Genomic DNA, 23,838 nt, shown 5'->3' on the forward strand with positions numbered 1-23,838 from the left:
TGTTTTGCCAATTCTCTACCATTTTTCTATTAAACTCGTCACCTTACTCAGAAGCAAACACTTCCCAAGCATGCGTATTTTATATTTCATGTAGGCTGAGCGCGAGCAGCCGGATTGCTCATCTCTTACCGGAAGAGCAGATGTACCTGAACCAGCAGAGCGGTACGATCAGGCTGGATTGCTTCACTCACTGCCTCATCGTCAAATGTGCTCCAGACCTCACTGTGAGTCAGAGACAAATGACGTACAAATAAGCACGAATACCGCTCAACCTGTTTTGGAGTACCCTGATTCCTAGGCTGTGTGATGGAGAGACGTTTGTGCAGTGTATATATATATATATATATATATATATATATATATATATATATATATATATATATTTTTTATGTTGTGTAGTTTATTGACACACTGCTGGGCACACTGGTGAAGGAACTGCAGAACAAATACACTCCAGGTCGCAGAGAAGAGGCCATCTGCGTCACGCGCCGCTTCCTGCGCTCCGTCGCCAGGGTTTTTGTCATCCTTAGCGTAGAGATGGCTTCGTCCAAGAAGAAAAAGTATGTGGATCTGATTGACGGGGCTTGAGATTGAGTTTTGATAAATGGGGGGGGAAACTATATTTATTTATATATGTATATGTAGTAGATATGAACAATTTTACAGTGTCAAATCTTGGCAAAGCAGCACAGAAGAGTTTTTGTCTCTACCAGATGGACATCTTTAATCTCACACAATTTTCATCATGATTGCTCTATTAGTGGAGTTCTTACTATTGGTTGATACTGATGCAGCCTTTTTAAAATAAATAAAAACTGCTAGGCTGTGCTAAATGCTGAAACTATTGCTAACTTGACTACGCTATGTTTCCAATTTGTTTTCTAATCAGGTTAATTTTCTTTATTAACGTGTCTTCTGCTTTTCCATCTCAGTAACTTCGTTCCGCAGCCCATAGGGAAGTGCAGGCGCGTTTTCCAGGCGCTCCTGCCTTATGCCGTGGAGGAGTTGTGTAACGTAGCAGAGTCTCTGATCGTACCGGTGCGCATGGGCATCGCCAGGCCGACCGCACCGTTCACACTGGCCAGCACCAGCATTGACGCCGTGCAGGGCAGCGAGGAGCTTTTCTCTGTGGAGCCGTTGCCCCCACGGCCCTCACCCGATCAGTCCAATAAGTGCGTACACACACGTACAGAACGATTGATAGGAACTGTTAATTCCTTAGTTCAGTCCTTGTTGGCTTTAAAAATCTTAAAACGTCTAGCTTTTCAGCTGTTGTCTTCACTTAGTATGTGAGTAATTATGTTTATTTCAATATTGTCCTCCAGTTCCAGCCAATCAGCCTCCTCTTACATCATCAGGAACCCTCAGCCACGGCGCAGCAGCCAATCGCAGACCGCACGCGGACGAGACGAGGAGCAGGACGACATCGTGTCTGCCGACGTCGAGGAGGTCAGGAACAGAAACCCATCCATTGAATAGCACATGATTTTTATACGTCGCTTACAAGACGCTTTGCGCTAATAACCGATCCTGGGTGTGTCCAGGTGGAGGTGGTGGAGGGAGTCGCCGGGGAGGAAGATCACCACGACGACCAGGAGGAGCAAGGCGAAGAGCCTGCCGAAGCTGAGGGACAGCATGACGAACACGACGAGGACGGTAAAGATCTGATGTTCGGTTCTACACCCGTAAGGCGTTACGCGGCTGCGCAATGCTTCCATCCCTTGAATCGTTTCATTTGTTCTTTGCTACATGTTTATTTCCCCTAGGAAGCGACATGGAGCTCGATCTGTTAGCCGCCGCCGAGACGGAGAGCGACAGCGAAAGTAACCATAGCAACCAGGACAACGCAAGCGGGCGCCGCAGCGTCGTCACGGCAGCGACGGCGGGTTCTGAAGCAGGTACCAAATAGCAAATTTGCCTAAAAAGCGACTGAAACCAAATGAGAAGTTAGCATGATATGTGAATTCCATAATGCTGACTGCTGCCTGTTTTTTTTTTTTTTTGTTTGTTTTTTTTAATTTTTTTTGTGGGTGAAGTATTAGTTGCTTTCAAATAATAACCTTTGACCTCAAACGCACATCTTGAGAAAGTGGGGTGAAACCTGTGTAATGACTTAATACTACTATTAATCAAAAGGGTATTTTGGTGCTTTTATTTGCTTTTTTGTATCAAATGTGTTTTCCCACCTGCTAGTACATACTTGTTTTATTATAATGTTTTTTTCCTGATATGATCCACTAGCCTTCTTTAGTGTTTAGTTCAATGGACACTTTCTCATTTACAGGAAGTAGGGTGTCCCTGGCATTTCCTTTGTTTGGTATGAGCTCCTCTTTCCTCTGTTGCGTTGTTGTCGGGTCCAGTATGACGTGTGCACACCGTTTTATCTGCCGAAACGTTGCAGAAACCTCACTTCCGCACAGCCTGACTGACTGGATTCTTGAGCATGTAAACTCCTAGTCAGGAAGTGCTGAAACAGAACCACTCGGACGTTCCTAACAGCAAACCATGTTCAACCTCTAATTTGCCGTAATTTCCAGTCTATAAGTTGCACAGTATCAGACAATATACTGTATCCATGTTGCTTGGTTGTCTCATTAATGTCCCAGGCATTTATATCTCACACTATGCTTAACAATGACTAGCTAGTTTTTAATAACCATGACGTTATTCCTTCCAAGTTTTATTAAGATTAAAGCACCTGGTTGATTTGATTTGACACCCATTTATATATTGATTTAGAAATCAATAGAAATGAATTTGTGAATAAAGCTTTTTTCTTATAGTCTGGAAAATACAGTATATAATGCTATAACTAACTATTAATTATGATTTTTTTTTTGAATGTCACAAGTTTTGCTGTGATTCAACACGGCTATTCTTGATACATTGTGTACTAATTGGAAAATGTTTGACTGATTAATTTGCTGATTTTAAGAATGCCACCTTAACAAAACATTTGTCACTAGTTCTTTTAGCTAGTTTTGCTGTGTCTTGTGTGGTTTTGGTTACTAGTGCTAACACGGAACACAGACTTGTCTGAAATCACCGCCCTGTATTGCTGTGCATTATTATGATTTTATTTATTTAATTTGTGCCTCGGATATTCTCTACTAGTGTACAAAATAATGGGAGACTCGACAAATAGTGAATTTGGTGAAGTTTGAGAACTTTTATTTATTTTCCTCTTTCTGCCTCTTGTTTGTGAAGGTGCCAGCAGCGTGCCTGCCTTCTTCTCCGAGGACGACTCCCAGTCGAACGACTCGAGTGATTCAGACAGCAGCAGCAGTCAGAGCGATGACGCCGATCAGGAGACGTACCTGCTGGACGAACCGCTCGAGAGGACCACAGGCTCTGCCCATGCCAACAGTGCCGCTCAGGCCCCACGCTCCATGCAGTGGGCAGTGCGCACCACTCCCAGCCAGCGCACAGCCGGGGGCGCCCCTACCAGCTCCTCCACTCCCGCAGGTAAGCCGAGTTTACACTCGTTCAGCTTTCAGCGCTCGCTTTATGAAGTGATGAAGCCCATAGTGTGTTCAGTCTGGCGGGCGTCGGCTTCAGAGTGGACTAGCAGTGGTTAATTTAGACTGGACCGCATCATCAAGACTCCTTTAACTCCCCTTGGTGCTCTCTCAATAGTCCCTGGACTCCTCCCTCCATTTTTTTATCACAACATAATTCCCATAGTTCCATTTGTATTACTCCAGAGTTTTGATGCGTTTATTCTAAAACGTGGAAAAATGAGTGTGTATAAAATTGTCTGGTAGTGTTATCTAAATATTCCCTACTGTCTCGTAGCGAGCTCTGCAGGCCTCATCTACATCGACCCCTCTAACCTGCGCCGCAGCAGCGCCATCAGCACTAGCGCTGCCGCCGCGGCCGCAGCCCTGGAGGCCAGCAACTCCAGCAGCTACCTGACGTCCGCCAGCAGCCTGGCAAGAGCTTACAGCATCGTCATCCGCCAGATTTCTGACCTAATGAGCCTCATCCCCAAATACAACCACCTGGTTTACTCGCAGTACCCCGCTGCAGTGAAACTCACCTATCAGGATGCAGTCAACCTACAGGTGAGGAGACCCGAGGGAAGAGCCTTGGTAAATTATTGGAGCCAAATTTTTTTATTATTATTATTAGACAGAATATGAAAAGGTGGATTTGTGTTCTGACGTTCAACAACAACACAAAAAAGATTTCAAAGTACGCCATCTTTACCATCTATATGACTTTATATCGATCTTCCAGAACTTTGTTGAGGAGAAACTGGTCCCAACGTGGAACTGGATGGTGTCCATCATGGACTCGACGGAGGCTCAGTTGCGCTACGGTTCGGCTCTGTCATCTGCGGGGGACCCCGGGCACCCGAGCCACCCGCTGCACGCCTCTCAGAACTCCGGCCGCAGGGAGCGCATGACTGCACGTGAGGAGGCCAGCCTGCGAACGCTTGAGGGACGCAGGTTAGACACTGAACATTTTAAGTAAAATATCAGGAGCAGCAGCAAATACATGTTTTCAGCTATTAGATTTTGTAACCTAGTGTCGCTTTTAATTCATTCTGATGTTTACAGTCTGTTAATGGTTACAGGTTTTTCATTATTATGAACAATATTATTATTATTAAGATTTAACCTTAGGGTACGAGATCATTAAATTAAATGATTTTTTTATTTTTTTTTTATTTTATTTATTTTTTTTTATAAACTTGCAGGCGTGCGGCTACTTTGTTGACTGCTCGTCAGGGCATGATGTCAGCGCGTGGCGACTTCCTGAACTACGCACTCTCCCTGATGCGCTCCCATAACGACGAGCACTCTGACGTGCTGCCCGTGCTGGACGTGTGCTCGCTGAAACACGTGGCCTACGTCTTCCAGGCCCTCATTTACTGGATAAAAGCCATGAACCTACAGACCACGCTGGATACCTCACAGATGGACAGGAAGAGGTCAGACGCTGCCGAACGGGCTGAGCTACAGCCTCGTTCAGGGAGAAACACGCCGTGTGTCGTGCAGGCTTTAAAGTCGCGCTTTATTGGTTGTAGCTACGAGAGAGTTCTTTTGTAGCTCTTGTCGTACCGGTTTCTAACTTTTTGTGCCATGTTTTGACCTTTTAGGAACCGTGACCCGTTGGAACTCGCGTTGGACAACGAGGACTCTGAGCACGAGAATGATGAGGACACCAATCAGAGTGAGTTGAACACGCTTATTTATTTATTCCATGCACAGTGTATAAGTATTACATACAGAACTTTCTAGAACTAGATGTTTCCTAGATAGCGTGCTTTTAAAATGCTTTTTTTTTATATAAATAAGACAAACATTTTGTGAATTCAATATTATGATAATAATTAACATAGATGTTGCTTTGCTATCTAATTTACCTTACCTGCTAGATGGCAGAAAATTAAGCACTACAGCTCAGAGCTAACAAGACAACGTTCTTTACGGGAGTAATAATAAAGGATCTGTCACACTTTTCTAGCTGAAATAAAGCGTGTGTGTATCTTTATAGGCTCCACCCTTCAGGATAAGGAGGAGGAGCCTGTTCCTTCAGAAACAGGTCAGCACCACCCATTCTTCCGTCGCTCCGACTCCATGACCTTCCTCGGCTGCATTCCGCCGAATCCCTTCGAAGTCCCAGTGGCTGAGGCCATCCCTCTGGCTGACCAGCCTCACCTGCTGCAGGTCAGCTGTCTCACTCTCTCTAAGCCAGCTGTGTCTATCACCTTATATGAACATAAAGACTTGAGTAACTTCATAATGCTGGTTTTAGTGAGGATTAGAGATGGTTTTTATTGTTGTTTTTTAAAATACATGTTTATTCTGCTCATTATAGCCAAACGCTAGGAAGGAGGACCTGTTCGGGCGACCAAGTCAAGGCCTCTACTCATCGTCCTACATGGCAAGCAAAGGTCTCTCAGAGCTCACTGTGGACATGAACTGTTTACAGGTAAACACACATTGCACTGATTAATACTGTAAACAAACAAAAAATACAAACATCACATTTTTCAGATTATCCTATAACTTGATTTATAATCTTCCTCCCCAGATTCTGCCCACAAAGATGTCCTATTCAGCTAATATGAAAAACGTCATGAGTATGGAGTCTCGGCAGAGGGGTGAAGAGCCGCAAATGACGGCGCAGGACATGGACGTCTCTAAGCCCGGCCCCTCCCCCCAAGATCTTGCTGCCCAGTTAAAGAGTAGCCTCCTCGCGGAGATTGGTCTGACTGAGAGCGAAGGCCCACCTCTTCCCACTTTTATGTAAGAACGAATATTGTTCCGTCACGTGTGAAAGGAGCCATCCCTCAAGGAAATAATGATCGTAATGACTAACAAGTAAATCCAACAAGCAGCAGTCATCATATCGCGCTAACTAACCGGCTGCTTTATTGTTATCAGTGTTTTTACTTCTATAAGTGAGGGCGAAATTTTTCGTTTCCTTTTGATTTTGTTTTTGTATTTTGCCAGTCCTCACTGCAGCTTCATGGGCATGGTGATCTCTCACGACATGCTGCTGGGACGATGGCGTCTCTCCCTCGAGCTCTTCGGCCGTGTCTTCATGGAGGACGTAGGGGCTGAACCCGGATCCGTAAGTCCTGAGACGTGAATCCTAATACGTACCTAATACGGTACCCTATGAGCTACCCCACTGTCTTACGTTTGCTCACGCTCTCCCCCGTGTGGTCTGTTTTGCAGATCCTGACCGAGCTGGGGGGGTTCGAGGTGAAGGAGTCAAAGTTTCGGCGGGAGATGGAGAAGCTGCGGAATCTGCAGTCTCGCGATTTGGCCTTGGAGGTGGACCGTGACCGTGACCAGCTCATCCAACAGACCATGCGTCAGCTCAACACACACTTTGGCCGCCGCTGCACTAGCACGCCCATGGCTGTGCACCGCGTCAAGGTCACCTTCAAGGACGAGCCCGGCGAGGGCAGCGGCGTGGCACGCAGCTTCTACACGGCCATCGCACAGGCCTTTCTGTCTAACGACAAACTGCCCAACCTGGACTGCGTACAGAGCGTCAGCAAGGGCATGCAGGCCAGCAGTAAGCCCCGCCTCTTAAGAATGTCATCATAATAGTTATAATAGGAATATCAATAACAATAATCCAGTAACGTGTTTTTTTTAGTGCCAGAAATTTTGTATGATGTTTGAATCACTTTTTTTTTCCAGATTAAGGAAATACTTTGCACAGAATCACGGTCTATGAAAGCTGTCTAGATGTAAACATTTTTGAAATATTTTTTTTTAAAAAAAGTTTCTTTAATCGCACCTTTAACGCTCTAGAGTATGCTATATACACTGTCAGTCAGAGGTTTGGAGACGCTCGACTGATATGTTTCTCATGATCGTAAGAACCTTTAGATCTGAAGGTGTATGACTAAATGTTTGAAATCGGTGTTGTCGACAAAAATATAATCGTGCCAACATATTCATTTCTGTCTTAGAAAACTAACATTTTATTTACACAAATATCTTTTTTAAACTGACGACTCGGAGCGAAATGTTCCGAAAAGCAGCCGGTAAGTGTCCGGCGTAGGTGTGAACTCCTTTAATACTCCTTTGATCTCGGGGGAATTCCTCATGAAATCGGTTGAGGAAATGCCAAGAATCCGTTTCTGGAAATTCTAGACAAAAAGGGTGTCTACTTTGAAAATGCTAAATTACTCAATTATTTTTGATTTATTTTGGATTAATGTAATTCCCATAGTTCCACTTGTTATTCCAGAGTTTTGACGACTTTATTCTAAAATGTGGAAAAATAAAGAATGAGTGTTTCTGAACTTTTGACCTGTAGTGTGAATGTGACTGATTTCTGTATGTGTGTGTGTGTGTGTGTGTGCGCGCGCAGATTTGATGCAGCGCTTGAGAAACCGAGACCGGGAAAGGGAGAGGAGGAGCGGTGGCCTGAGGGCAGGATCCCGAAGAGACCGAGACAGGTGGGGGCTAAGCTGCGTCTGGTACAACGTTTTACTCATCAAAATATCCCCTCAGGTCCAGAGTCCTCGTTTAAAAATGACACAGAAAGAAGAAAATCTAAGTTTGTTATTTTCTACATACAATACAATCAGGCTTCAACAAAAGTGTCCTAGCCTAATAATGGCAAAATGTCTGATTTACGTTTACAATGATAAGTCAGGTTGTCCTTCTTCTAAAGCCCTATTCGGACTGGATTAATTATTAATGTTGCCTGCTGAATCTGTCCTGTTTGTGTTGACTTTGCAAAATTGTCCCAGATGTGTGTATGATGAAATATCACGCAAAGTATTCTGCTCATTGAAGTCACTAAGTGTACCGGTTAATAGGATGATTATGCCTTCACAATTTTGATTGTAGTCTAGATTTCAGGTTTTTATTTTTATTTTTATTTAATCATTTTTATTTTATTTAAAACACTCCAGCTTGCTGCTTGTGTGCTATAGGGACTCTCGGAGGCAGCTGTCCATCGACACCAGGCCGTTCCGTCCTGCTTCAGAGGGAAACCCCAGCGACGAGCCAGACCCTCTGCCCGCTCACCGACAGGCTTTAGGGGAGCGTCTGTACCCCCGTGTCCATGCCATGCAGCCGGTACGTACTCGCGTCTAAGCACCTAGAAAGATTCTAGATAATGCAGGATGATGTAAAACCGTCGCACTGGCTATCGTCGTCATTTTCACGGAAGTGTGTGTTTTCTCTCTCGTTTGATTCATCAGGCGTTTGCCAGTAAAATCACAGGCATGTTGCTGGAGCTCTCGCCTGCTCAGCTGCTGCTGCTGTTGGCCAGCGAGGATTCTCTCCGAGCCCGTGTAGAGGAGGCCATGGAGCTCCTCATCACACACGGAAGGTACCGACTTCCTTCACACATCTCTTGTTTTTTTTTCTTTTTTTTTTCTTGCTTTTCTCATTTCTGACTGTCTAGTAGTTGTACATCTGACTCTTTTCCTCATCCTCTTTTGTTTGCAGGGAAAATGGCGCTGACAGCATACTGGATCTCGGTCTCCTCGACACTCCAGAGAAAGCACAGGTACAATCTTTTGCATCCGGTTATAGCACAGAAGTAATTTTCTATAAACGCAAGCCTCGGACAGTTAGATATAGGATTCTGACGACGTGTACCGGGTGTTTTTTTGCAGCAGGAGAACAGGAAGAGACACGCCTCCACCCGCAGTGTGGTGGACATGGAGCTGGATGATACGGACGACGGTGACGATAACGCGCCTCTGTTTTACCAGCCTGGAAAGAGGGGCTTCTACTCGCCCCGACCTGGAAAAAACTCCGAGGCCAGGCTGAACTGCTTCCGCAACATCGGCAGGTAGGAACCTGCATGTGGAAGGCGTTATCTTTCGAGCGATTTTAATGTTTAAACACTGATTCTGGTTTGATTGATTTCCCAAACGTCTCTTTCTACTCTTTTGTCTAGAATACTCGGCCTATGTCTCTTGCAGAATGAACTTTGCCCCATCACCTTGAATAGGCACGTCATCAAAGTGCTGCTGGGTAGAAAGGTGGGTGGAACCATCTCCCATGCGTTTAGGAAGATTTGAACCTTTTGCTAGGACAGCAAGTCTCAGCACTAACGGTGAATAGAAACTGATTTACATTAGACACCTTTAGCAAATGAGCTGTGTGTGTTTGTGATGCAGGTGAACTGGCACGACTTTGCATTCTTCGACCCGGTGATGTACGAGAGTTTGCGGCAGTTGATTCGCCACTCGCAGGCGAGCGAGGCCGAGGCCGTGTTCGCCGCCATGGACCTCGCTTTCGCCATTGACCTCTGCAAGGAAGAAGGATCCGGACAGGTAACGCCATTCTGGTCTGAAGCGCTGTGTGTAAAGATGTTTAGAGAGCTTGTCCATTGTTATATATTTTCATATTAAATATCATTTTTTCCACCTATATTCCCAAATCAGGCTGTAGTGTAACATTAGTTGTACCTGCACTTTAGTCATTTGGTTTGTTACTCAACACTTACAACCAAACATGATTGACAACTTAGTCTAGCTAACAAGGTGGTGCATATGTTGTGAGGTTGTGTTTATTTCAAGAGAACGAGTTATTCATGATTTTTATACTTGTACCAATTTCAATGGCTCGCTATTACACACGCGACGCCGCTGTTCTGCTTTGATTACTTTTGAAAATTAGTGATGGTCGAATGTTGTGATTGTGTTTGTATCAGGTGGAGCTGTTGGCGGGCGGTGGTAGCATGCCTGTAACCCCTCAGAACGTGTACGAGTACGTGAGGAAATATGCTGAACACAGGATGCTGGTTGTAGCGGAGCAGCCTCTGCATGTGAGTACAGGTTTAGTGCAAACATAACACTCAAATTAAAAATATTGCTGAACTTTTATTACAAAATTAAATTAAATAAATATTAATATATATTAACTATAAATATTAAAGTAGATAAGATATACATCCAAACTGAGACAAAAAAAAAACCCCCTCTCCAAATAAATGAAAATGGAGACGTCCAAAATGAATAATAAAAAAAAATCCTTCAGATAACACAACAAAATTTGTCAGTGATGGTTTTTTTTTCTCCACTAGAGGTCGCTCTCGTACCATATAATGATGGCGGACGCTTCTCGGACGAAACTGGGAAAAACTGTGTGGTTTTTCCCGATAAACTGATTCGCTGTTACAGCGATCTGTGCCGATTAATCAGCAAAACCGGTCAATCTGTTGACATCTAATCCTGCAGTACCTTTTCGAGGACGTTACTGATGCTTGTGTAACAGCTTATTATTGATGATAAAAACTAAACTGTGTTTCTGTAGTCTAAACACAGAATTGGACGCAGTAGGCTTTTAGACCGATGCGTGCTTACAGTGTAGATAATGCACGAGGCAAAGATAACAGGAAAGAACATGAGCAAGGCTGGAACATCATGACCCATGGAACAGACTTGTGGAAATCATGAGTGAACAAAGACAATTACAGAAATTAAAATGGATAAATCATGCGTGCGTTAACAAATAAGTAGGTAATTAGTAGGCAGTAAATTGATGGGTAAACAAATAAGTAAATAAAGCAATAACCTGTTCATAACGAAAACAAAAGTTAAGATGTTGTAATAAATGCAAAAATTTCTACCCACCCCCCCCAGGCCATGAGGAAGGGCCTTCTGGACGTGCTCCCTAAGAACGCTCTGGAGGATCTCACAGCTGAAGACTTCAGGCTGCTCGTCAATGGCTGCGGCGAGGTCAACGTGCAGATGCTCATCAGCTTCACCTCCTTCAATGATGAATCCGGTACAGAACCTGATTCTTATCCATCCTGTTCAGTGTGGTGTTTGTTACCCCCAACGATTTCCTTCAACTTCATAGAATTGATTATAATTCAGTTTCATTCCAATTTTATTTGCATAGCACTTTTAACAATGGACATTGTAACCAAGCAGCTTTACAGAAATATATCAATTCTGGATATAGAAATTGTACATTTATAAAGTTACCCCTAATGAGCTAGCCAGAGGCGATGGACACGCCTTATTAGGTATGCTCTTCTCAAGTAATGTTTAAAGACAATGAACTAATTCTTATAACTATTTCTGATATGGAAATACATGCTATGCACCAGTTTTTAAAAACGTTTTCTAACAAAACCTCCACATCAAGCAATTTATTATTGAACGTAGAGCTGTGACAACTAAATAGAATAGAGGCCGCGTTGCTCTTCACTCGTGGTGTAGAGTAAGAAAGATCTGTGCGATCTGTGATGTCCAATTAAAACACTGCGATCAAAGTAAACACAAGTAAAGCAATATGCCTAAAGGCAGTGAGCAACAGAAACCACAAGTGCAGTGAAAGGGAGATTTTATTAATAATTTAGGACTGTAGTTTAATTCAGTGCTTTTTTGTGCATCCATAAACAGTGCATAAACTAATACATGTATAACTTATATATAAATAAATCAAATGTTCTTTTCCTTTTTTTTTCTTTCTTCCTCTCTCCCCTCCCACCCTCTATTTAGTCAGACCTGACATGAAGGTTTACAGGTATAACGTTTTAATTAGGGGCATCTCACAGGAATGTTCATGCAGCTGATTTGTTCTGGTTTGATCCACAGGTGAGAACGCAGAGAAGCTGTTGCAGTTTAAACGCTGGTTTTGGTCCATCGTGGAGAAAATGAGTATGACCGAGAGGCAGGATCTGGTAAGACGACGACGACTTCTTTGGTTCAAGTTGACTTAGTGCGCACACACACACACACACACACACACACCAGCAACTTGAGTAAGTACACCTGCTCACTCCAGTCTGCCAGATTTTCATGCCATGAAATCTAGTCGATACAGAGCTTCAGTTAACGTTGGCATCAAACATCAGATCAGTGCCTGGTTGCCTGTTTCTCCACTGATACGAGCAGAACCCAATGTGGTCTTGTGCTTTTGTAGCCCATCTGCTTCAAGGTATCTGACGTGTTATGCTTTTCTGCTCACCGGAATTGTAAAGAGTGTTCGAGTTACTGTCAGCTCAAACCAGTCAACAAGGCGTTTCTGTCTGCAGAACGGCCTATCACTGGATTATTATTATTATTATTATTATTATTATTTTGCACACTATTCTGTGTAAACTCTAGAGATTGTTGTGTGAAAATCCCAGATCAGCAGTTTCTGAAATACTTGAACTACAGTCAAATACCATGCCATGGTCAAAATCACTGAGATCATGGAGATTTTACCCCATTAACTGCAGCTCTTCACCTCTACCTGCACATTGCGTGTTGAGCTGCTGCCACATGATTGGCCGATTAAAAGAATTGCATGAATGAGCAGATGTACAGGTGTTTTTATCAAAGTGCTTAGTGAGTATATAACACGGTGAGATTACTCACTGAATAACTCAGTTAAAGCATTGCATGTGTACGACACAACACTTATATGGACGTTTTATTCTATACACGATTCCACCATGACGTCCACACAGTCAGAGACATTTATCGCGTCATTTAAGTATCGTTCTATATTTTGATAGCAGTAAGGATGTATAATTTGAATGAATTTTCACGGACTAAAACGTATATATCGGATTGTTTCATCATCGCGCTCTACCGGGTAATATCAGCCCCTCTGTGTACGGACGAGACGACGGTAACGTTTCTCTCTGCGCCGCAGGTGTATTTCTGGACGTCCAGCCCGTCCCTACCTGCCAGCGAGGAAGGTTTTCAGCCGATGCCGTCCATCACCATCAGGCCTCCGGACGACCAACACCTGCCCACAGCCAACACGTGCATCTCACGTCTCTACGTGCCGCTCTACTCCTCCAAACAGATCCTCAAGCAGAAGCTCCTCCTCGCCATCAAGACCAAGAACTTCGGCTTTGTGTAGAGGGTGACGAGTGTTTACTTACATGTTGTGTAATATTACTAGTTCCATTTTTGTAGATTTTTTTGTCTATACAGTTTTATGAAATTTAAAAGGAAGTGCTGTCCCATCCTTGGCGGTATTAGGATTTTTTTTTTCTTCTTTCCTTCCCCTCCTCCCCTTCATTTTTTTTTTTTTTTTTTTTTTTGCAGTCTGGGTCGTGAACGAGCGCACGGCACGTTCTCATTTCGTTTTTCTTTCTGTTTTCCGAGTAAACGTACATTCCTGCATTGGCTCCATTGGCTCGAACAGTAACTCCCCAGGAAAAATCGGCCCGACAGCAAACTGTCCGCCGAACTGCAGCCAAAGACGACAGCAGATGTATTTAAAGAAAAAAAGATTTCACTGTGATGATGAATTTGTTTTCCCCCTTCATTGCCCTGAACGTAAACATTAATGACTGAGAGTTCACTGCTGCCTTTGTGGAAGAAAAAAAAAAAAAAAAAAAAAGAGTCTTTCTTGTATAGGGGGCGTAGGGAATTTCAAAATAAACTTGGATGCAAACCATTAGTTCATCTTTTATTCACTGATTTGCTTAAATAAGGACGTTAACGGGTTCTACAAAGTGATTCTGATATTTTTCAGACACCATCATGCACACTTTAGTAAATCATTTAGGATGAGGCTGCCTAGGTAGACATCATTCATGCTCCTGAGATAAAGTATGTTTCTGTTTTACTGCATTTTTAAATATAGTTGTTTTGTTCTTTTGTTTGTTTGTTTGTTTGTTTGTTTGTTTTTGTTTTTTAAACCTGTAGCTCATTGAGATGTAAATAAGAGTTCGCTGTCTTTTCAGTTCACGTCTATTCTGACCTCAAACTCTACTCCTTTTCAAGCGGATATGCTTCAATAGCAGAATTTAGTTTATGCAATTTTTTTTGTTTTGTGTTTTTTTTTTTTTTTTTTTTAAAAACCTGTGGGCAGTTTGTGCCTGGAATGTTTCATTTTAACACCTGATCAGGAGCACAGCACCTGCTTGAATGAACATGCAAAATCATATTTACTGTGTATATTAAACAAGCTCGGTCGATCACACACCTCTGCCTGTGACCATTGTGAAGTTTTATATACATTCAGCTCACATACTGATTAGGGAACAATGGTCATTGGTTTTGGGAGAAGTGGATTTTAGCTTTTTTATTTGTAGCTGGTGTAGGACATGACCTTTTTCAGAATCAGCAGCATAAAGCTAGCATATCATTCTCCTTGTGGTCTGAGAGCAGAACTATTTGGTGACTGTCTAGAGTTGCAAACACCTCATCAGACAGCAGGAATGTCTACACACTTGTTTCCCTTAGTCTGAATTAATGTGCTTGCCTTAGTGAGGATTCTGGGCAACCGAAACAGGATTGGTCCACACATTACACCTTTTATTCCTAGAGGTTAACTAATGAATTTATCATTTGTCTACCCCTGTACATTTGATCACAGCACTATCATTGAAGAGGGCAGTTTGAATCAACGTACACGCTATTGTAATAGCAATGACCTGCACATGTGTATCTTCATACCACAGTCACTGACAATGAAAGTTCAAAACCATTTTTCAGTGTTTTTCTAGCCACTTTAATATGAAGATTTTGGAATAGATGAAGACCAAACACCTCCACTCAGAATTGAGCACCACTGTGATAGTCTTGACCTGAAGTTAACAGTTTTGGTTACAAAATAATGGTATTGACGTCAGCACCGTGAGTCCATGTAAAACGTTCAGACATAACTCCAATCATAGAAAAGCACACAAATTAGATTGATTCAAAGTGTACATTTTTATTCACATACAGGAGCACGCTCTGTCCTCTGATCCGTCTCCAACATGAAAAGAGTAAAACATGGCTGTAGGCTCAGCAACATGACAGGATGGAAATCAGGAACACATTTACCAGAAAACTTTCATTTAAAAAAAAAAAATGGGGTAGAGTTTCTACAAGACATCTAAGATAGATTTGAGGTGATAAAGGTTAGCTACGCCAGATTAAAAGATATTTGTACAAACCAAAGACATTCATATCCGATACTGAAAATACTGAACACCCTACTATGCTTCCTTTGCTAACTAGATTGCCTAAACAAAATACAAGAATAAATTCCATATAAACCTGCGTCCTTTTTGATCAAAAGGCATGTACTGAGACTGGACGCTTTCTTGGTGACCAGTTTAACACCAGCCTCCTTTTAGCTAAATCACCAAACGGAACAACTGAGGGACAAAACCATGAGCTATAAAAAACACTGAAACATTTTATTAATAATCAGTAATAATAATAATGCAGGGCGGTATTTATCAGCCACAAACATTTACTGATCCTGAAACCTACTGCTGAACAGGAGACGAGAATCACATGTTTTCCCAAGCAAACCGGCAAAAACGAAATCTAACCAAAACCCATAAGAAATGGCCTGTACAGGATGGGTTTTACAGTTTGCCCGAGAGCTGCACGAGTTACAGTATTAAACAACCGAGAGTCCTAATGGCCTCCAGATTTGCGGCCGGCCCAGGATCTGGAGCGGGAGCGCGAATGGGAGCGCGAGACTGAGCGCGAGCAGGAGCGGGAAGCCGATCTGGCACGGGTGTCCTCGTCCTCTCGTGCGCCGCTGGATTGCGGTGCGTCCTCGCCAGCAGCTGGGCAGGGCGAACGGGACCCGGAACGGGACTTCCTGCTTTTCATCTTGATCCTGGTGTCTGGGGAGGGGGAGCGCGAACCCGAGCGGCTGTGAGAGGGAGCACCGCGGTGCCCTCGACCGTGATCTCGTCCGTGCCTTGACCTGCAGGGGGTGATGCAGAAAATAGCATTGACTTGGCTACAACTGTGTTACGTGGACTAACGGTCATTTTGTTGATCAGACAGATATAAACACAATAGTGATTACTGACATGCACTGTGTACTCTGTATTTTACCTTGATTGTCTCAAATCAAAACCAACATTTCTGCACCAGATGGAAATGAAATAACACTTAGTTCCTCACCATCAAACCATTCAGGGACCTTCTCTTATGTGGAAAAAAACTGAATGCAAAGCATTCAATGGCTTCGTTTTCAGCTCTTCATCAGATCACGTCATGTGAGTGTTAACGGATATTAATAAAGTGCATTCCAGCATGCAATCTGAGAAGAGGCTATATTTCTTTATTAAATAAACAAAAAACACACTACCACAAAACCCACCTGTCATTGTCACGGCTTCTGCTTCGTCTGTGTCTGCCATAAGAGCGGGACCTGTTCGAGGAAGACAGACCAAAGAAGAAAAGGAAAAAAAAGGAACCAAGTTAAATCATGTCAGAACCGTTTCAATACCCAGCAGGCATAAATAAGTGTGCACACCCTTTTATAAACGAGAATGTGGAAGTGTACAGAATGAACCAATCACATTCAAACTCTCGTTAAATACTAATTAGTGTACACCTGCCATCAATTAAAGTGACTGATTACCCCCAAATAAAATACAGCTGTTCCTATAGGATTTTCCTGACATGTTATTAACATCCAGCTGGAAAAGCCATGGGATTTCTTCCTGCTTTTCATCAAACTCCACAATAAAAGATAGAAAAAAAAAGTTCTGACATGATTTATCTTGGCTTAATTCTTAATTTTTTACAATCACAAAACCCTGCCTTTTTAACAGGGGTGTGTAGACTTGTTATATCCATTGTACTGTAGATTAACAGAGCAGCGTCAGTTAAAATAATCTTTACAATAGTACAAAAGCCACGAGGTCAGTGAAGTCAGGACTCACTCTCTGGGACTATCGGAGCGGCGAGGTCTGCGCTCGTACGACGGGCTGCGAGAGCGACGTCTGTCATAGCTGCGACTCCGAGAGCGCCGGTAACGGCCGTCGCGCTCATAATCGTCGTATCTAGAGAAGCTGCGAGGAGACCGCCTTTCTTTGGACCTCATCTGATTCGGGGCTACGAGAGAGAAAGCTGTTCAGAACATTCTGCTGAACGACACAGACGAAGACAAACTCCCGTTGTCTTCAGTGCTGCTTGGGGAAGCAGGACCAGTAACACTGGTGCGTACAAAAGAGACAAAACAGACAGACACCTACTTTTCCTGTCTCCTTGGGCAAACTGGATCTCAATCTGCCGCCCGCAGACCCATTTCCGGTCCAGGTTGTGAAGAGCATCTTCGGCGTCTCGGACGTCCTCGAACGTGCTAATGCTGTTAAGGCTTTCCGTTTTAAAAACACACCGACACACAGGCTAATCACATGAACATACTCACGTTCACCAGACAGGATCTCAGGAGGACACCATGTTCATTTTAGCAGTAAAACGTTACATTGTATGGGTCATATTGAATATGTATAGAGAGAGAAAGCACAAATGAGCTCAATATGAAGAAATCATAATGAACAGGGGAGGGGGGGTAATTACTGAATCAATTTGCAATTTCATTTTTAAGCGTTCATAATTTCGTCGTCATTGAAGTAATTGTTTGACAAGCAGAATTACGAAGTTAACATGGATCATCTCTGAAGAACTCATGACACAGGTTAAGATTAGAAAACTAACTTGGGGGGGAAAAAGGGACAATGCACAGTCTAGAGCAAAATGGTAGGATACAAAAGTTAATACTTGTTACCTTTAACATGCTTGACCTTGAGCTTGACCTTTATTGTCTTTAAGCGCTTCCCAGAAGGCCTTGAGAGGTTTCCTGCTTGTCTTTGCCCCATTATCTTTTGCTCTTTTCCTCTCTCTGTTTGGAACAGGTGCCCTCTTTTTCTCCTCTTTGAATCTTCGAGCTTTAACTTTTCTCTTTCTCTCCCCTCTATCGCTTGGCGCCTGAATCCTTACGGGCTCTTTGGCTTCAATCTACTCTACTTCAGCCTTTACTCTTAAATACTCTTTGGAGGGACGGTCTCCAGAACTGTATGTCTTTACATTTTCTGAGACAACAGAAGAAATAGCAGTTAGGAGACATAGTGGCCAGAATACAATCAAATTAAGATCTCACAGTTTCACTTTCAGGTTTTCTTTTTAACCCCTCCAAAAAACAACAACACAAGACCAAAAAAAAACAAAAAAAAAACACACCCGCTTGATTGCTTACAAAAGGATATTGAATGTATGCAAATCCTCTTGGCCGACGGGAATAGAAGTCAACGGGAATGTAGACGTCTACAATAGGGCCGTAACGACCGAACTCACGACGCAAATCCTCTGGCCTAAAGCATCATGAAATCATAGTTCACTCATGTGTCTGAAGGAGAGAGTTCTCTCCCTGTAAGTTTTAGCGTAAAAAAACCCAACAACCAACCTGTTCAGCATATTGTAGTGTTTTCCCTGCTCGAACACACCTCATGCAACTCCAACAGCCCTAGCCGAGTTCACCTGGGTGTGTTAAAGCAGGGAAAAACCCTAAAATGTGCAGGACAGGGGAGGGGGTTCTCCAGGGAACCTGAGGCATAAAGGAACACTCAAACATGTTATCCTTCTACTCTGTGAATAATCATCGTCAACATTTCCCAGTTTAGTTTCCTGGATTTACATGACAATTTATATGAGAAAATCAGTTCAGCACCCTGTAGATCAGAAAGGTGCATTATACAGTGTACAGAAAAGTTTGTGCACCCCTCAAAACTCCATTCAACAGTTTATTAGTCACACACACTGTAACAAAACCCGGTTACAACGCTTTCTGTAGTATTTTAGAACATTTTCAAGGGAAATTTTTTTTTTAATATAAATATTTACACAGACACACTGATTTTATTATACACACTAACACACCAGTATACTATACACAAATTAGGTAGAGAATAAACTAGGTTTTGGGCTTCACTTGCTTAGTTCTGCAGTGAACAGTTCAATATTATCTAAAGACAGACAGACACATGTATAAATAAATAAAATATTTCCAAAGACTAAAATGTAATTATTCAGCAGGCCACGTGGTAAAAGCAACTCGAACAGGCTAGCTAAGTTGGATTCATTCATGCTAGTTAGCTAATTTCTGTTACAAATAAGCAGGTTTGTTTTAGTACAATATAATATTAACTTCATCAAAAAATACCTCAATTCAGTAATTTATTATTTTAAAAATATATATTACAGTATCAGTGTGTCATTTAGTCCCCCCGCCCTCATTACTTTAGCTATTTTTAGCTACTTACCCAACAGTCTAAGCTAGCTAGGGTTAGCCACAATGAGCACGACTAGCCGAACCGCCATTAGCCTTTTTACCTTTTTTGGTAGCTGTTTTGAGCTTGTCTATTTTTACAACCAAATGCTTTTGGTTTTCTTTTTCCTCCCAAATGCACAGTAAATGCAATTTATAGATATATAAACAGCGCTAATTGCAGAGGCGCTAAACAGTAAAAGGATTATCTGTGTGGAAACCAATACTTTACAGCCACGTCCATACTACCACACTAGATAGTAGGCAGGAATATTTGCCTCGCGTACTGTTTCTACACACTGTTTAGTACGCTAGTACGTGCTTTAGTGCTTATGACGTAGCCTTGCCGCCGAGCGCGAGCGCAAACGCTACGCTTAGCTAGTCGTTCTTGTTTATCTTTTTGTATTATTATTTAAATATCTCCTGTCGTTAAATCAGTCTTATATGACTCTTATAAAAACCTACCTGCTTTCGTCAGAGATATTCCTGATGAAAAGAGAAGTGTTTGGTGGTCTCAAATACCGCGCCATGTCGCACTAAACCGACTATAAATTGTCGAGATACAGCAAAGGACCTTATTCGTAGGCCGCCAACGTCGCGGATTGGGGTTGTGCGCATGCGCGTTCGTGGCTCGTAGTATTCGACGTCATTCTTGTGGTAGTGCGCATGCGCCAAACCCCGAATGAATGTCCTGAGAGAAGTTGGAATATCACAAATTAACTTTACTTATTAATTACGGAGGACGTTCCCTCACAAGGGGAACAAGTGGATGGATTTGTTTATCACTACAGCAGGGAATTGTATATTTCTTGATGCTCTTTCCAGTCATCATTTTGAGTTAGTGTTCACTAATCATTAACATGCTCAATATACAGTACTGTGCAAAAGTCTTATTCACTCTATTTTTTTTAGTACCAGCTTTGTTATAGATTTTTATTTTATGACTTCTACATTATCGAGTCAGTACAAAAATGTTTGCTTTCCAAACAGTAGTTTTCCAGCGGAAAATTAAATGTTACAGAAATATATTTGTATGTCAGTAAAGAAAGCAGCATATTATGTAAGAGACACTTTTCAGAGAAAAACATAATGAAGGCTGTTGGGTTTTGCTGCAAAATAAGAATCAAGTGCGAAAGCCAAAGTCTCCAGAAGAACCGTGGCTGGTTCTGGAAGATGCTCAATAAAACTTACAACTCATTTCCTTATACAACTGCACAAACTGTACCTGTGACTACTAATAATTATTTGAAACAAATGGTCGTCACAGCAAATATCGACTTTGTATCATTTATTTCTGTTTATAGTATTTATGCTCTTCATAGTATTTTTTTAAAACGTAGAAACATTTAATTTCATTATGTTTGAAGGCATCTTTGCTGTACAGCATTTCTTTGCATGTGCCTAAGACTATTGAACAGTACTGTGTGTGTATATATATATATATATATATATATATATGTGTGTGTGTGTGTGTGTGTGTGTGTGTGTGTGTGTGTGTGTGTGTATATATATATATATATATATATATATATATATATAATATTTGCCACTTTGTTTTTCCCCCCTGTTAATTCAATGTTGCCTAAATGTAATGCAAACCTGTCGATCTTAATCTTATCTCTAACAACACAAAATATCAAAAGCTAGAGCATTCTACATTGCCTAGGACCCAAACACATTAAAATGTACAGTGCAGAGGAACTAAAGTAAACTATTAACAGGCAAGTATGCAACATTTAATTACAAAAAATAATTCCGGTACACGATATCTTGACAAAAGAGAGTTTTATTTAAATAAATGGCATGTTTTCGATTGGAGACATTTTCAGCAGGCCAAGTCACATCACAGCTTTTTACTCTTCCTGACCATGGTGGTTCCTCCTACAGTCATTGTCTGAAGGGAAGAGAGAGAGAGAGAGAGAGAAAAAAATGCCAGATAATTAGGAATATTTGAAAGCTCATAGCCTTTTTAAATATTGCTTTTAAACAAAAATGAAAACTTTTGAAGTGCATTTAAGTAAGGAACATAATATGCAATAGTGTTATTTTTCACAATGTTAATGGTGCAGTTGATGATGTAATGTTAAAAGAGTTTCTATTCCTGTTATATTAGTATCATTTTTAAAGGTAGCTTAGAATAAGTGTGATTCACACTCTTGCCATGGAATGCATCTGACCAATTTCTTCACTTTAGGCATTTGTTTATATTATTTCTGGCCCAGAAATGAGCTCTGCCCTCAACCAAAGCAGGGCCGCTCATGTCTTTTCACCATTGATTGATAGAGCTCTTACGTACGTAATTTGAACAAGTCGGGTAGGATTGGTGAGGTAGAAGGGGAAGGCTTCTCAATATTTTCATTGCAATTGCAATTCATCTAACAGGCAGCGATGGACTCTAAAAATTACACACTGCTCCTTTAATAAGTGAGGGTACAGATCTGAGTGTTTGTACTGTTTGTTAGAGATACACACCTCGATCATCTCTCCACCCTTGATCTCCTGCTTGTGTGAGAACTTGTCTGACTCACAGATGAGCTTTCCTCCTTCCAGCTTCACAACACACTAAAAGGAACACAGATCAGAGATGTGTTCAGTATCACAGAGACATTAGAGCATCAGGACATACTAGCTGAATGAACTAGCTGTACTAAGGCACTGGCTTCATATCTTATATCTCTATGCACTCATTTGCAGTGGTCAACCTATAGGCGTCAAACAACAAAGTGATTTATTTACATAGCTAAATTTACCTCACGTTATCACGTTATTTACCTCAGGGAAAAAGTCTAACTCAGCTAGCAGGCCCCAGCCCACAACTCATTGTGTAATTTATTATTCTTGTACTGGCAATGTTCAAAATGTTGCTACACAGAAAAGAAATGAACCCCATACACAATAAGTTAGTTAGCTAGTCAGCCTGAGAGCATAAAGATAATTAGCTAGAATGGTAGCTAGCCTATTATCGTTATCTAGCAAGCCAGATTACTAATATAATAGCCAGAGGAAAGACAGCAAAACAGGTTCTAATGTTTGCTTTGCCATTTTTAAAGATTATTAATATTATTAACTATAATTATTAAGTAATATCTAAAAGGGGGTGGACAAAAAGGACAGCAGTTTTATAGTAAGGATAAGTTTTTTGTTGTTGTTGTTGCTAGCATTGAGATTCCTTTACCAAGAAAGTTGTCTTAAAGTTGTGCTAGTGGGATTTGAACTCACAAACCTTCTGGTCACAATCACGTAGCTACCATTGCCCTGGATTATGTTGGTTTGTTTGTTTGTTTATTTATTTATTTTATGGTAGTCTTAACAAACTATCCCATTCACCCAAATGATACTTGGAGATGACATCAGTAATAAACTATAATGTATCAAAGGATTGGAAATACCTTGAGCTTCTTTCCATCCATGGTGGTGATTTCAGCTTCCTTCCCGATGGTGAAGGAGTTAGTGACCGATTTTCCAGGGGTCTTTGAGGTGATGACAAAGTCGTTGCCTGTCTGTTGGATCTCTGTCACAGGTTTGACATCTTTGGCCAGCTTGATGATATCCTCGGGTAGTGCTGAATGACAAAGTACAACTCAGAGCAGCACTGTATTACCAGTGTTGTGTTAAATTAGCGGCTAATGCTCTTGGCATAGCTACACAAATATATATATATATATATATATATATATATATATATATATATATATATATATATATATATATATATATATATATTCCAGTGCAGCTTTTTAAGTGGCATACTCACATATGGCCCTGAGGAACTCCTCATAGTTCTCCTGAGAGTAAACCTGCCACGTTCCACTGAAGGCCATTTCTCCTGAGCCGGTCTGGTGTCTCCTTCACCACAAGATGGATTTCTGACACTCTCTTCAAAGTGTAGAATCACACACATCACCTCAGCTACTTATATCAGGGGAAAATAGGCACTCCTGCTTTTCTAATCATTAACATCCTATATTTGGATAACCCAGAGTTCACTTACATCTTCAGGTTGGTAACCGTATTGACATTCTGCTATGATACAATCCCAAATTTGGAGCCATGTTACAATTCCATACATTATAAATACATTACTGATCAAATGTTAAAGGTGGAGTAGGGAAGGGCCTTCTTAAAATAATATTTAAAAAATTTTTTTTTAGCTTGAGACAAACTGAAAATACGTACAAACCATTTCTGAAAAAAAAAAAAAAATCTGAATTAACAAGATGTAAGGAGAGCAAGGCAGACAGTTTTATCTTAGACAACTTGAAGGTGAAGCAGAATCCAATCTAAGAACAGAGTTGTGAAATTATACATGGATACCTTATACATGGAGTTTTGCCATTTTGTAGGCCTTTATGAAACCATAGCTGGGCATATTCAG

At 41.6% G+C, this 23,838-nt stretch overlaps 3 protein-coding genes across 17 annotated transcripts in view; 1 reads left to right on the plus strand and 2 right to left on the minus strand.

Moving 5' to 3' along the window:
- Nucleotides 1–14,380, plus strand: part of ubr5 (ubiquitin protein ligase E3 component n-recognin 5) — a 44,550-nt gene extending 30,170 nt beyond the window's left edge. For 9 of the 15 annotated variants that reach the window (XM_047150140.2, XM_047150139.2, XM_047150142.2 and 6 more), the window contains 28 exons: nucleotides 95–224; nucleotides 400–560; nucleotides 933–1,172; nucleotides 1,326–1,449; nucleotides 1,545–1,656; nucleotides 1,767–1,898; nucleotides 2,285–2,317; nucleotides 3,208–3,465; nucleotides 3,796–4,064; nucleotides 4,240–4,451; nucleotides 4,703–4,936; nucleotides 5,105–5,178; nucleotides 5,503–5,675; nucleotides 5,827–5,940; nucleotides 6,043–6,257; nucleotides 6,465–6,585; nucleotides 6,693–7,038; nucleotides 7,846–7,933; nucleotides 8,396–8,561; nucleotides 8,687–8,817; nucleotides 8,937–8,997; nucleotides 9,107–9,285; nucleotides 9,394–9,478; nucleotides 9,617–9,772; nucleotides 10,153–10,266; nucleotides 11,084–11,228; nucleotides 12,047–12,132; nucleotides 13,095–14,380. In XM_047150140.2, coding sequence (XP_047006096.2) covers nucleotides 95–224; nucleotides 400–560; nucleotides 933–1,172; nucleotides 1,326–1,449; nucleotides 1,545–1,656; nucleotides 1,767–1,898; nucleotides 2,285–2,317; nucleotides 3,208–3,465; nucleotides 3,796–4,064; nucleotides 4,240–4,451; nucleotides 4,703–4,936; nucleotides 5,105–5,178; nucleotides 5,503–5,675; nucleotides 5,827–5,940; nucleotides 6,043–6,257; nucleotides 6,465–6,585; nucleotides 6,693–7,038; nucleotides 7,846–7,933; nucleotides 8,396–8,561; nucleotides 8,687–8,817; nucleotides 8,937–8,997; nucleotides 9,107–9,285; nucleotides 9,394–9,478; nucleotides 9,617–9,772; nucleotides 10,153–10,266; nucleotides 11,084–11,228; nucleotides 12,047–12,132; nucleotides 13,095–13,307 — 4,372 coding nt within the window. In that variant the 3' untranslated portion in view covers nucleotides 13,308–14,380. The remainder of the gene's footprint in view (nucleotides 1–94; nucleotides 225–399; nucleotides 561–932; nucleotides 1,173–1,325; nucleotides 1,450–1,544; nucleotides 1,657–1,766; nucleotides 1,899–2,284; nucleotides 2,318–3,207; nucleotides 3,466–3,795; nucleotides 4,065–4,239; nucleotides 4,452–4,702; nucleotides 4,937–5,104; nucleotides 5,179–5,502; nucleotides 5,676–5,826; nucleotides 5,941–6,042; nucleotides 6,258–6,464; nucleotides 6,586–6,692; nucleotides 7,039–7,845; nucleotides 7,934–8,395; nucleotides 8,562–8,686; nucleotides 8,818–8,936; nucleotides 8,998–9,106; nucleotides 9,286–9,393; nucleotides 9,479–9,616; nucleotides 9,773–10,152; nucleotides 10,267–11,083; nucleotides 11,229–12,046; nucleotides 12,133–13,094) is intronic. The other 6 variants (XM_047150147.2, XM_047150150.2, XM_047150149.2 and 3 more) reach the window with 4 other exon arrangements.
- A 713-nt stretch (nucleotides 14,381–15,093) lies between these two features.
- Nucleotides 15,094–20,087, minus strand: srsf10a (serine and arginine rich splicing factor 10a). The gene is made up of 6 exons (XM_017453210.3): nucleotides 19,929–20,087; nucleotides 18,406–18,510; nucleotides 17,392–17,495; nucleotides 17,080–17,251; nucleotides 16,512–16,562; nucleotides 15,094–16,109 (listed from the first exon to the last, which is right to left on the minus strand). Exons 1-6 carry the CDS (start codon nucleotides 19,991–19,993, stop codon nucleotides 15,812–15,814), a joined length of 795 nt encoding a protein of 264 aa, XP_017308699.1. The 5' UTR covers nucleotides 19,994–20,087; the 3' UTR covers nucleotides 15,094–15,811.
- A 1,144-nt stretch (nucleotides 20,088–21,231) lies between these two features.
- On the minus strand, nucleotides 21,232–23,379 carry fabp10a (fatty acid binding protein 10a, liver basic). The gene is made up of 4 exons (XM_017453515.2): nucleotides 23,218–23,379; nucleotides 22,853–23,025; nucleotides 21,936–22,025; nucleotides 21,232–21,357 (listed from the first exon to the last, which is right to left on the minus strand). Exons 1-4 carry the CDS (start codon nucleotides 23,282–23,284, stop codon nucleotides 21,307–21,309), a joined length of 381 nt encoding a protein of 126 aa, XP_017309004.1. The 5' UTR covers nucleotides 23,285–23,379; the 3' UTR covers nucleotides 21,232–21,306.
- Nucleotides 23,380–23,838: the final 459 nt, after the last annotated feature.

This window comes from Ictalurus punctatus, chromosome 23 (assembly GCF_001660625.3).
Source record: "Ictalurus punctatus breed USDA103 chromosome 23, Coco_2.0, whole genome shotgun sequence".
In the NCBI taxonomy this organism is placed as follows: Eukaryota; Metazoa; Chordata; class Actinopteri; order Siluriformes; family Ictaluridae; genus Ictalurus; species Ictalurus punctatus.